At 44.1% G+C, this 13,655-nt stretch overlaps 2 protein-coding genes across 4 annotated transcripts in view; both read left to right on the forward strand.

The window, feature by feature from the left end:
* The window catches only part of odf2a (outer dense fiber of sperm tails 2a), a 143,885-nt gene that overhangs the window by 59,566 nt on the left and 70,664 nt on the right, over positions 1–13,655 (forward strand). The gene's annotated exons all lie outside the window — the stretch shown is intronic.
* The window catches only part of LOC125486390 (mRNA export factor GLE1-like), a 19,386-nt gene that overhangs the window by 698 nt on the left and 5,033 nt on the right, over positions 1–13,655 (forward strand). For both annotated transcript variants that reach the window (XM_048613743.1, XM_048613742.1), the window contains exons 2-3: positions 2,181–2,393; positions 9,045–9,158. In XM_048613743.1, coding sequence (XP_048469700.1) covers positions 2,181–2,393; positions 9,045–9,158 — 327 coding nt within the window. The remainder of the gene's footprint in view (positions 1–2,180; positions 2,394–9,044; positions 9,159–13,655) is intronic.

Here is a 13,655-nt window from a genome sequence, read left to right on the forward strand (position 1 = left end):
CTCTCCCATATCCCCTCTCCCATATCCCCTCTCCCATATCCCCTCTCGCTACCCGTCTCCCATATCCCTTTTCCCGCCCCCTCCCCGTCCAATATCTCTTATTCCCACCAATTACTCTTCTTTTGCACCCCCGCCCCCGCATATGTTTCCCCTCTTGCCCCATTTTCTTCCCACCCCACCGCATTTTCTTTCTCATAATCACTGCCTTTGTCCCACCTAGGCTGGAACCTGAACCCCAGCGCCCTCCCCTCTGATCCTCTGTTTTTTCCATGTTACAAGCTGAGGGATTAGAAATGGGGAAAATACACAGGTGCCTAGTGACCAGGAACCTGGGTTAGACCAAAGTACCTCATGGCCTGACCTTAACCAGGTCATTCCCAGTTTGTTCCATTTCACCTATTTGTTTCCCCAACTCCATTTGGGTTTTCTTATTGCTTTGAAGCGTACCGAATGTGGTATTGTAGCATCATTCAGAATAACTGTAGGAAATAACATTAGTGACACTAAAATTGCCCTTTTGTCATCTCCAGCCTCAATTGTTCTGATGCAATGCTTATCTTGCATCTTCTAAAGCTCTGCTATCTGGAGTCTGATCCTCTTCAAGCCCCCTTTTCACACATTATCTCTGTCTTTACAAATCTAAATTGTATGTCAGTTTTCTGATAGTCCCATTGGCCGAACTCTTCTGCAGTCCTGTAACCATTTAATCGCTTTCCACACGCTTTCTGTTCCAGTGAATTTGTCCAATCCATCCTCCTTTTAATCTTCTGTTGACCCATCCTGGTGGATCATTATTTATGTTTTTGGGCAGTTGTCTCTGAAAAGTGTTGTGTAAATGCAAGCTGTTGCCTTTATAATTGTATACTATATATAGCACATATCAGGTTAGGAATCAGATGCTCAAATATAAACACATATTTTCTGTGTTGTAGGTCTCTCTCAAGAATAGAGCAAATGGAGAGCTTGATTAAGCTATTGCGGTTATGTGAAGTAAATAGGGACAATAAAGAAAGACTTGCATATCTAAATCACCGTTAACCACCTCAACATGCAAAATAATGTCACAGCCAGTGAAACTCTTTCAGGAGTGTAGTTACTGACATGATGTTAAAAATGTGACAGCTAATTTGTGCACAACAAGCTCCCACAAACAGTAATAAAATAATCTGCAGGTCAGGCAGCATCCATGGAGAGAGAGCAAGCTAATGTTTCGAGTATGGATGACTCTTCATCAGTGCTGAAGTGAAGTGTGGAAGAGGCAGCATTTATGCTATTGTTGGTTACGGGGAGGGTGGAGTTGGAGTGCTGGATGTTGTTTTCTGCTGTTTGTAATTTAGTAGTTCAGAACACAAGTATTATTGAAAAAAGAGACAATTTGCTGAAGCTGTTTCAGAGATGGTAGGAACTGCAGATGCTGGAGAATCTGAGATAACAAGGTGTAGAGCTGGATGAACACAGCAGGCCAAGCAGCATCAGAGGAGCTTTACATTCGCCAACGTAAAGCAAAGAACACAGCATCCAACATTACATGTGATTCCGAAACTGAATTTCAAACAATCCTGGGTGGATCAAAAATTATGGTGTAAATCAATTTAAGATTGATAGTTGATTTCACAGTATGGCGCACTTACAGATTTTGGAAGCTACACATATTGATTCACAGTGATATGTTCTTTGCAGATGGAACATGTACCCCATTGTACCTGTTTCAACTTAACAAAACAGACAATGTTTTTAGTTCATTCTTCAGAGCAAGCCTTGACCAATGAATGTCAACTTGCCTGGTTTAAATTTAAGTAAACCTCGCCAGTTAACTGTCAATCACCATCTAACTGTTGCAATCTTCGTGGAAGTGCCTTTACACATTAAAGTCTACTTACCAACCAATTATCCTCACTGTATAAAACTTTGTTCCCCGTTAACATTGGTATTCTTGCGAAGGTCTGGATGACTGCTAGATTAAAAAAAAACTTTGATAAATATGCCTCTTTCTTTTCTGTAATACCCAGGGTAGACATTAATTAGGGCACTGGGATGGGGGCACTATAATGAGACAAAGTGACACAGCACTTTTAAAGAAAAAAGATGCTCTTTGAAAGTGATTGTACATTATGACTATTTCCCCAGATCCAAATGATTAAGAATCTTCAGTTTCATTGAGTTTTCTTCTCTCTTTCCAGGATCTTGTACAGCAATGCAGATCTTCTCCCACACTCTCTGTCAGCTCAGCATGGGTACTGGACCACCTTTTCCAACCAGACACCGAAACCAACACCTCTGAGCATTTAACACCCCTGATCTATGGCCTCACTAATGATGACCAGCTCCAGGAGCTGTCTGTTCCTCCTCCAGACCCAAGAACAAATGAAGAAACAGCTAATAATACTGTTCAGGTATTCACTTGCTTTCATTGAGATATATTGAGTTACTGGGCTGGTTATCCAGAAACCTGGATTATTAACCAAGGACAGTTGATATTTCATGAAATGTAAGGGACAACTGTGACAAAGATATGAAATTGGGTGAGTGACAGGAAACACAGATCAATGATTAATGGGGATGGGGAAGGGAGCTCGGGAATAAATAGTGAGAGGAGCGATGGGGTTGGGCAAGGTAGGTGGGATGGTGATAGGTGAGTGCAGGTCGGGAATGTGGGGATTGGTCAGTGAGGTGGGAGGAGTGGATAGGTGGAAGAGAAGATGGACAGGTTGTGTCAGGTCAAGGAGGTGGGGATGAGAGGGAGTGTTGGACATGATTTGAGGCCGGGGTGGGTGGGGAGATTTTAAACTGGTGAGATCCATGTTTAGTCCATTGGGTTGTAGGCTCCCGAGGCGGAATATGAGATGCTGCTCCTGCAGTTTGCGGTTGGTGTCATTGTGACACTAAGGAGGCCCAGAATGGACAAGTCACCCAGGGAGCGGGAGGGAGAGTTAAAATCGTTTGCGACCGGAAGGTGTTGTCGTTTGTTGCGTACAGAGCGCAGATGCTCTACAAAACTGTCTCCAAGTATCCGCTTGGTCTCACTGATGTAGAGGAGGCCACATTGGGAGCAGCGCATGCAGTAGACCAAGTTGACAGATGTGCAGGTGAACCCCTGTCTAATGTGGAAGGCTTGTTTTGTGCCTTGAATGGAGGTGATGGGGGAGGTGTAGCGGCAAGTGTAGCACTTCCTGGGAAAGGTGCCGAGTGTGGTGGGGTTAGTGGGGAGTATGGAGTGGACTAGGGAGTCACGGAGACAGGGGCCCCAAGAAAGGCAGATAGGGGTTGGGAGGGAAATATCTCTTTGGTTGTGGGGTCGGATTGTAGGTGGCGGATGTGGCGGAGAATGATATGTTGGATGCGGAGGTTGGTGGCGTGATATGTGAGGACAAGGGGCATTCTGTATTTGTTTTTGTTGTGGGGAGGGGATGTGAGGGCAGAGGTGCGGGAAATGCAAGAGATGCGGTCGAGAGCATTTTCGATTACTGACAGGGGAAGTTACGGGCTTTTGAAATAGGAGGACATCTGGGATGTGCGAGAGTGGAACACCCCATCTTGGGAGGCGGAGGAATTGGCAGTAGGGGATCACATTCTTGCAGGAAGGTGTGTGAGAGGAGCTGTAGTCCAGATAGCTGTGGGAGTGAGCTTGAAATAGCTGTTAGTTTTGAGGCGGCCACCAGAGAGGTCCAGGAAGGAGAAGGAGGGATTGGAGATGATCCAGGTGAATTTGAGTTTGGGGTGAAAGGTGCTGGTAAAGTTGATGAACTGTTCAAGCTCCTTGTGGGAGCAAGAGGCAGCACTGGTACAGTCATCAATGTAGCAGAGGAAGAGCTGGGGGATAGTGCCAGTGTAGCAGCGGAACAGGGACTGTTCCACGTATCCTACAAAGAAGCAGGCATAGCTTGGGTCCATGCGAGTGCCCATGGCCATCCCCTTAGTCTGTAGGAAGTGGGAGGAGTTAAAGGAGACGTTGTTAAGGATAAGGATGAGGATGAGTTCATCGAAAATGTCCTCAACGGCAACTCTTGTGCTTCCTGCACCTCTGCCCTCACATCCCCTCCCCCCCAATAAAAATAGACAAAATCCCCCTTGTCCTCACATATCACCCCACCAATCTCTGCATCCAACATATCATTCTCTGCCACATACGTTACCCTACAATCTGACCCTACAAGTAAAGAGACATTTCCCTCCCCACCCCTATCTGCCTTTTGTTGGGACCGCTCTCTCCGCGACTCCCTCGTCTGCTGCACACGCCCCACTAACCCCAACACTCCTGGCACCTTTTCCTGCAACCGCAGGAAGTGCTACACTTGCCCCTACACCTCCCCCCTCACCTTCATTCAAGGCACAAAACAAACCTTCCACATCAGACAGGGGTTCACCTGCACATCCATCAACTTGGTCTACTGCATCTGCTGCTCCCGACATGGCCTCCCCTACATCAGTGAGACCAAGCCGCGACTCGGAGACCGTTCTGTAGAGCATCTGTGCTCTGTTCGCGACAAACGACAACACCTTCCGATCACAAACCATTTTAATTCCCCCTCCCACTCCCTGGGTGACTTGTCCATCCTGGGCCTCCTCCAGTGTCACAATGACGCCACCCGTAAACTGCAGGAACAACACCTCATATTCCGCCTCGGGATCCTACAACCTGATAGGCTAAATATGGATTTCACCAGTTTTAAAATCTGTCCAACTCTCCCTCTCATCCCTGCCTCCTTGACCTGATACAACCTGTCCATCTTCTCTCCCACCTATCCACGCTTCCCACCTCACTGACCAATCTCCACCACCCTTACCTGCACTCACCTATGACCATCCCACCTACCTTGCCCAAGCTCACCCCTCCTCTGTATTTATTTCTGAGCTCCCTTCCTTCTCCATTTCTGAAGAAGGGTCCTGACGCGAAATGTCAACTTTCCTGCTCCTCTGATGCTGCCTGACTGCTGTGTTCCTGATACTGAGTTATCTCTGACTCCAGCATCTGAGGTTCTTGCTGTTTCTCAATGGTTAATGGGTGTTTTATGGATTGTCAGAAAATTCGAATTGGATTTACCTGCAGTGATTGTTGGGTCTTTTGCTCTTCAGATGCATTTCAATAATCCAAGCCTTGCTGTACTGGTCATAATTTCAAAAGTTGTAGATGATATTGTGAAGGGTAAGGAGGATGGTGTAGATATTTAAAATAATAGGTTGATAGAATGGGTGAGCAAATAGCAAATGAAATTTTATGCAGCAAAGTGTGAAGTGATTCATTTTGTCAGGAAAAATGCAGAGAGACAATATGAAATAGTACAGTTTCTTAAGGCAATAGAAATACGTGTAAATCGTTGGGCAGGTTGAGAGAGCTGTTGCTGAGGCATCTGTTACCTTGGGCTTTATTAATAGAGGCATTGAGTACAAAAGAAAAGAGATTCCGTTAGACAGTTTTCATCAACCTGTTCAGATATGTTAATGATACATGTCTGGAACAGGGCGGCTCAGTGGTTAGCACTGCTGCCTCACAGTGCTAGGGACCTGGGTTCAATTTCACCCTCTGGCAACTGTCTGTGTGGAGTTTGCACGTTCTTCCCGTGTCTGCATGGGTTTCTGCTGGGTTCCTCCCACAGTCCAAAGATGTGCAGGTTAGGTGGATTGGCCATGCTAAATTGCCCCATAATGTTCTGCAATGTGTCGGCTAGGTGGATTAGCCATGGGAAATGCGGGGATAAAGGTAGGGGGTGGGTCTTGGTGGGATGCTGTTCGGAGGGGTGGTGTGTACTTGATGGGCAGAATGGCCTGCTTCCACACAGCAGGGATTCTGTGATTCTAGATGGGATTGAATTGGGATTTTCTGACCCAGAAATGGGAATGTGACTGCTGTACTTACGTTAAGCTTACTTGAAGCTCTGGTTTTGACTCAGTTTGTGTATTCAGTTCAGCTCTGGGAAGGATGTGAAAGCATTAGAAAGAAAAGATTTCAAGAGTGTCCCAGAATGAGGAAATTTAGCTACGTAGATTGGAGAAGTTTATTCTGTTTTTCTTGGACAAGAGAAAGTTTTGAGAAGATTGGGTAGAGGTGCTGAAAACTATGAAAATTGTAGACAGTTGATATGAGGAAAAATCTTCAATTGGTGAAAGGGTTGAGAGTAAGAGGGCATCAATTTAAAGCAGTTGACAGAAAAAGCAATGGAGACATGAGCAAAAACAATTTGATGCAATGCATGGTTAGGATTTGGAATGCACTCTGTGTGTGTGGTGGAGGCGTAGATTCAATCATGGCATTTTAAAAAGCAGTTGGATTATTTTAAGATGAAGAATGTGCAGGACTACGGAAGAAGACCAGGGAGTGGCGTTGGGTAAGCTGTTCCTCCAGAGAGGTAGCAGAGATGTGAGGGTCTACATGGCCATCTCCAATGCTGGAACTATTCTTGATTTGAGTTGAGTTTAAACCAACAATGGCATTTGAAGAATTTGCATTCAACTAATTAAATAAATGTAAAATGAGAGGCTAGTATCACTAATGGTTACATTATAATTGACAGATTGTGGTAAGAAGCCGTGCTATTCGGCAACATACTTTTGGGAAGGGACCTGCCATCATCCATGCCCAGTATGACCTGTAAAGGACTCCAGTCACACCACAATAGCTGATTCTTCACTGTCTGGTGAAATGGTCTAGAAAGCCACTTGGTTGAATTCAAGAAAGCAGCCCACTGCCACCTTCAAGCATAATTAGAGATGGGGAGCTAAGTGCCTGGCTTTTTTGTGTTGCCAGCATTCCATAAATACATGAAAACAATTAGAGCTACCTAATACAATTCCATTTCATTAAATGCAGTTTACTGTGCTATGATTCATCATTGGACGTTTCTAGAGTGTGGTCCATAGGCAGTTTTTATTGTGTTGGTATTTAAAAATTGAGTAGCTCGGTGTTGTTTTGCATATAGTCATAGAGTCATAATCACAGAGTTGTACAGCATGGAAACAGACCCTTTGGTCCTACTCATCCATGCTGACCGGATATCCTAAATTAATTCAGAATAAAAGCCAAACAAACTGCGGATGCTGTTAATTAGGAACAAAAACAAAAGCAGAAGTTTCTGGAAAAGCTCAGCAAGCTGTTCTGAGGAAGGGTCACTGGACCCGAAATGTTGACTCTAATCTTCTCTTCATAGGTGCTGCCTGACGTGCTGAGCTTTTCCAGCTGTTTTTGTTTTGTTCCTAAATTAATTCAGTCCCATTTGCCAACATTTGGTACAGATCCCTCTAAATCCTTCTATGCATATACCTATCCAGATGTCTTTTAAATGTTCTAATTATACCAGCCTCCACCACTTCCTCTGGCAGCTCATTCCATACACGCACCACCCTCTGCGTGGAAAATGTTGCCTCTTGGGTCCCTTTTAAACCTTTCCCCTCTCACCTTAAACCTATACCCTCTAGTTTTGGACTCCCTCACCTGGGAAAAAGACCTTGTCTATCCACCCTATCCATGCTCTTTATGATTTCATAAAGTCACCTCTCGGCCTCCAACGTTCCAGGGAAAAAAGGCCCAGTCTATTCAGCCTCTCCCTATAGCTCAAACCGTCCAACCCTGGCAACATCCTCGTAAGTCTTTTCTGAACCCTTTCAAGTTTCACAGCATCCTTCCTATAGCAGGGAGACCAGAATTGAACACTACTTTGGTTAGGCTATATTCCAAATGTCCTGTACAGCTGCAACATGACCTCCCAACTCTTATACTGAATGCACTGACCAATAAAGACAAGCATATCAAATGGTGCTTTCACTATCCTGTCTACCTGTGACTCCACTTTCAAGGAACTATGAACCTGCACTCCAAGGTCTCTTTGTTCAGCAGAACTCCCTAGGACATTACCATTAAGTTTAAAAGTCCTGCCCTGATTTGCCTTTCCAAAACGCAGCACCTCTCATTTATCTAAATTAGACTCCATCTGCCACTCCTCAGCCCATCTAATCAAGACTTACTAGCCACACCTCCTGTATTCACATCTAAATCATTTATATAAATGACGAAAAGCAGTGGAGCCGGCACCGATCCTTGTGGCACACCGTTGGTCACAGGTCTCCAGTCTGAAAACCAAACCTCCACCACTACCCTGTGTCTCCGACCTTCCCCTTTCACATTGCTCCCATTAGGCCTGCCAACTCTGGACATATTGTATGAGGTTTAATTGTATATTCTCTCTCAACAACTGCCTAACCTCAAAATCACATTGCTGGTTACCCAACACATGCAGTTTCCCGACACTTGATTGGCACCACATCCATAAACGTTTAGTCTCTCCACCACCGACTCTTGGTCACAGTAGTCTGTATTATCTACAAGATGCACTGCAGAAATTCACCACCACTAGTTCTTGGGCAGTATCTTCCAAATCCATAACCATTTCTGTAGAAGAATACAGGCCGCAGATAATTGGGAGCAACGTCCTGATTTGGAAGTATATTGCTGTTCCTTCAGTGTTGCTGGGTCAAAATCCTGGAATCCTTTCCCTATTGGCATTGTGGGTCAACCTACAGCACAAGGATTGCAGTGGTTCAGGAAAGCAGCTCACCACCACCTTCTCAAGGGCAACTCAGGATGGAGAATAAATGCTGCCCCAGCCAGACACCCACATCCCATGAGTGAATAACAAAAGTTCTGGATTCTCCCACAAGAGAATACATGCTTTCCATATACACCCTGCAGAGACCCCTCAGCATCTTAAATGTTTTAGTTAAGTTACCTCTCAGTCTTCTGAACTTCAGTGAATACAGAGCTAGTTAGTCCAACCTTTCCTCAACCTGATATTCAAGGTATTAGTCTTGTAAATCTTGTGACCCCAGATGTAGTCTCTCAATGTCCTGTATAACAGAAACACAATCTCCCTACTTTTGTTTACAATTTTACTTGCAGTAAATGACAATGTTCTGTTAGCTTTCTGAATTACCTGAATACTAACCTTTTACAATTTATGCACAAGGAAATTCAGATTCCCTTGCACATCAGAGCTCTGCAGTCTCTAATCATTTTGCTCTTTTATGACCTGTTTTATTCCTCTTTCGGTTACCAGGAGGTAGTGCAAGAGCTGACTCCAGAACATACACTTTTGCTCCTTTCACCTGAAGCTACCCAGATTGAAGGCTATGTTAAAAAGTTTGAGGAAGCCCACAGAATCAAGAGCCATGTAAGTTTGCTGAAAATTAGATATTGCAAGCATTTTAACATGCTAGTGTGATGATACGATTGCTTTAAGAGGTGTATTTTGTCCTTTTTTTAATAAAGAAAGCTGGAGACTGGTGCCGAGCTGTCTTGCTCCAAAGCTAATAAAGTAAATGGCTTGAGGACTTGGGTTTTTTTAAATAAAAAGTTGAAACAATAGAACCAGCCTGAATGGGTGGGGTCAGGCTCCCACAGAACCAGGATTGTTATTTTGTTTTAGCCTTCAGTAACTTGGGTCTTGAAACTAGATGTGGCTGGTCTTATTCCTCCGTCTGTTACAGCTAAAAGCTGGGGTTCTCTTCCTGCTTCTGGAATTGCATGTGAAACAATCTATTTTACGGAATTTGTCTTTGCCAGGGATGTGTTTATGGGATATTACTATATTGGAATGCTTAATTAGTATTTAATATATTACTATGTTTAGCATTTCGATATAGTTAAGCCAATTCTTTTATTTTTATGTCTGTATTTTAATTATAGTGTATGAATAAAAAGCCTAGTAGCTTGACAAACTGGATTGCATCTGGAACACAATGCCTTACACTTTCCTTTAAAATAAAAAAAAGTAAGGGGCTAAACTACCTTCTGAATATATTTTGAGGGCTTTGGTCTGGTGTAAAACATGAGTTATTTGGAAGAATATGGTGTTTGATTTTCTATCTGCTGTGGGAATGCCGCTTATGCGTAGTATTTGATTCTGGCAGACTTTTGTGCCATGTGCAAGCAACAGACAAAAAAATAGGAGCAGAAGTAGGCCAAGGGGCCCCTCATGTTTGCTTTGTAGTTCAGACGAATCATTACAGGTGTTCTGGCTCAACTCCACTCTTACGCAAAACCCTGGATTCCCTTAGTGACCAGCAAGAAGTGGCTTGAAGGTAGAAGACAGAGGGTGGTAGTGAAGATTTGCTTTTCAGACTGGAGGCCTGTGACCAGCGGTGTGCCACAAGGGTTAGTGCTGGGTCCACTGCTTTTCATCATTTATGTAAATGATTTGGATATGAATATAGGAGGTATGGTTAGTAAGTTTGCAAAAGACACCAAAATTGGAGGTATAGTGGACAGTGAAGAAGGTTACCTCAGAGCACAATGGGACCTTGATAAGATGGATCAATGGACCGAGGAGTGGCAGATGGAGTTTAGATAAACGTGAGGTGCTACATTTTGGAAAGGCAAATCAGGGCAGGACTTTTAAACTTAATGGCAAGGTCCTGGGGAGTGTTGCTGCACAAAGAGACCTTGGAGTGCAGGATCACAGTTCCAGGTAGACGGGATAGTGAAGAAAGCATTTGGTATGCTTGCCTTTATTGGTCAGTGCGTTGAGTATAGAGTTGGGAGGTCATGTTGCGGCTGTACAGGTCATTGGTTAGGCTACTTTTGGAATACTGTGTGCAATCTGGTCTCCCTGTTAAAGGAAGGATGTTGTGATACTTGAAAGGATTCAGAAAAGATTTACAAGAATGTTGTCAGGGTTGGAGGGTTTGAGCAATAAGGAGAGGCTGAATAGGCTGGGACTGTTGTCCTTGGAGTATCAGAGGCTGAGGGGTGACCTTACAGAAGTTTATAGAATCATGAGGGGTGTGGATAGGGTAAATATCTAAATGGGGGAGTCCAAAACAAGAAGGCAGAGGTTTTTGGTGAGAGAGGAAGATTTAAAGGGACCTAAGGGGCAACATTTTTTATGCAGAGGGTGGTGCATGTATGGAATGAGCTGCCAGAGGAAATGGTGAAGGTTGGTACAATTACAACATTTCAAAGGCATCTGGATGGATTTATGAACAGGAAGGTTTTAGAAGGATAGGCCAAATGCTGGTAAATGGGACTAGATTTATTTAGGTTATCTGATTGGCATTGACGAGTTCAACCAAAGGTTCTGTTTCCCTGCTGTGCATCTGTATGCCTCTATAATTTGTCAATTTCAATCTTGAATATACTTAGCAACTAATCTTCACAGCTGTCTTGGGTAGGGAATTCCGAAAATTCCATATCAGTCTCCTCAATTACCAGGCTTAGTTTCTTGGGACTCTTCAATGCTCAGTACAAAACAGCTTTGAGAATCAGGAATAGTGCTTTGGTGAGCGACAGTAACAAATTAATGTCACGGTTGTGAATGTTTGAAGATCAAAAGATAAATAAGTATTTTATGAGTGTGAGGGTTGATCAAGTAATAGGAGAGAAGCAACTGACATTCACAATCATAGTGAAGGAGTTGATGGTCATTGGCTGACCTGGAAACAGTTGAACTGAGAAATGTTAGAAAAAATGTTAGTGATCTCTGGATTACTCCCTGTACCACGTGCCTGTGAGGGTAGAAATGGAAAGATAGGCCAGATGAATGCATGGCTGAGGAGCTGGTGTAGGGTTAGGGTTTTCAGTCCTTGGATCATTCGGATAACGTCTGGGGTAGAGGTGACCTGTACAAGAGGGATGGGTTGCATTTGAGCCGGAGGGGGTCCAAAATCCTCGCGGGGAGATTAGCTAGTGTTACTAAGGAGGGTTTAAACTAGTTTGGCAGGGGGCTGGGCCATTGAATAAGAGAGGGGCCATCAAGAAGTCAGGAGAAAATACATTAGCCATCGAGGGCAAATTTACTATTCAGGGTAGCCAGGGGCACAGTAAAGGGAGGGAAAAGGCTTCTGGTTTAAAGTACTTATTTCAACACACGAGGCCTCACTGGTAAGGCAGATGAGCTCAGCATGGATTGGCTCTGGAGAATGGGATATTATAGCTATAACAGAAACATGGCTGAGAGAAGAGCAAGATTGACAGCTCAGTGTTTCAGATACAGAAGCTACAGGCATGACAGAAGTGTAAGTAAGTGAGGAGGGGGAGTTGCCCTTTTGATAAGGGAGGACATAACAATGGTGCTTAGAAAAGATATTCTTAAGGGGTCATCAAATGAGGCCATGTGGTTAGAACTAAGAAACCAGAAGGGGATGATCACACTGTTGAGACTGTATTATTGACACCCAAATAGCCAGCGGGTACTAGAAGAGCAGATGTGTAGAGAGATTACGGATACCTGTAGGAATGATAGAGTAGTACTGGTTGGAGATTTTAATTTCCCCTGTATTGACTGAGCCACCCACAGTGTGAAAGCCCGGGTGGGGTGGAATTTGTCGCATGTGTCCAAGAAAGTTTCCTAAATCAATATGTAGAGAGCCCTACTCAGGAGGGTGCATCTCTGGACGTCCTCTTAGGAAACAAGGTTGGGCAAGTGACTGAAATGTCAGTTGGAGAGCACTTTGGTCCTGTGACCATAAAACTCTCTTACTTTTAACATCATTATGGAAAATGATAGGGCAGGTCTACAGGTTAAGGTGCTAAACTGGAGCAGGGACAATTTTGGGGCCATTAGGCAGGATCTAGCAGAGGTCGATTGGGTGAGTCTGTTTGAAGGAAAAGGAACAAGTGGCAATTGGGAGGCTTTAAAAGTGTAATATCAAGAGTCCAGGGACAGTATCACCCTGTTTAGGTGAAGGGAAAAACTGGCTGGTTTAGGGATCCCTGGCTATCGAGGGATATTGAGGCCCTGGTTAGGAAAAATAAGGAGGCATACATTGAGTTTAAGCTATTGGGCCTTAGTAATGCCTTTGACAAGGTCCTGTGCAACAGTCTCGTCATGAAATTTAGGTTGCATGGGATCCAAGGAGAGCTAGCTAGTTGGATTCAAAATTGGCTCGATGGTAGGAAGCAGAGTGTGATGGTTGAAGGTTGTTTCTCGGACTGGACACCTGTGACTAGTGATGTACCACAGGGGTCTGTGCTGGGACCTTTGTTATTTGCTATTTATATAAATGATCTGGATGTGAATGTACGAGGCATGATTAGTAAGTTTGCTGATGATACAAAATTAGGAGGTACCGTTGATGGCGAAGGTTATCAAAAATTACAGAGGGATCTTGATCAGATGGGGAAGTGGACTGAGAATTGACAAATGCAATTTAATATAGGTAAGTATGAGGTGTTGCGCTTTGGTAAGTCAAACCAAGGTAGGACTTGTACAGTAAATGGTAAAGTCCTGAACAGTGTTGTGGAACTGAGGGACCTAGGAGTATAAGTATGTAGTTTGTTGAAAGCGGCCTCACAGGTGGACAGGGTGGTGAAGAAGGCTTTTAGCATGCTGGCCTTTATCGGTCGAGGCATTGAGTATAGGAGTTGGGACGTTATGTTACAGTTGTATAAGTCGTTGGTGAGGCCGCACTTGGAGTATTTTGTGCAGTTTTGGTCACCCTGTTATAGGAAAGACATAGTTCAACTGGAAGGTGTGCAAAGAAGATCTATGAGGATGTTGCCAGGACTAGTAGGCCTGAGTTATAGGGAGAGGTTGGCCAGGATAGGATTTTATTCCTTGGAACGTAGGAGAATATGGGGTGATCTTATTGAGGTGTATAAAATCACAAGGGTCACGGATAGGATGAATTAGACCCTATATACACACCACTGCAAAGAAAAACTGGAAATG

Source organism: Rhincodon typus, chromosome 28 (assembly GCF_021869965.1).
Source record: "Rhincodon typus isolate 14 chromosome 28, sRhiTyp1.1, whole genome shotgun sequence".
In the NCBI taxonomy this organism is placed as follows: Eukaryota; Metazoa; Chordata; class Chondrichthyes; order Orectolobiformes; family Rhincodontidae; genus Rhincodon; species Rhincodon typus.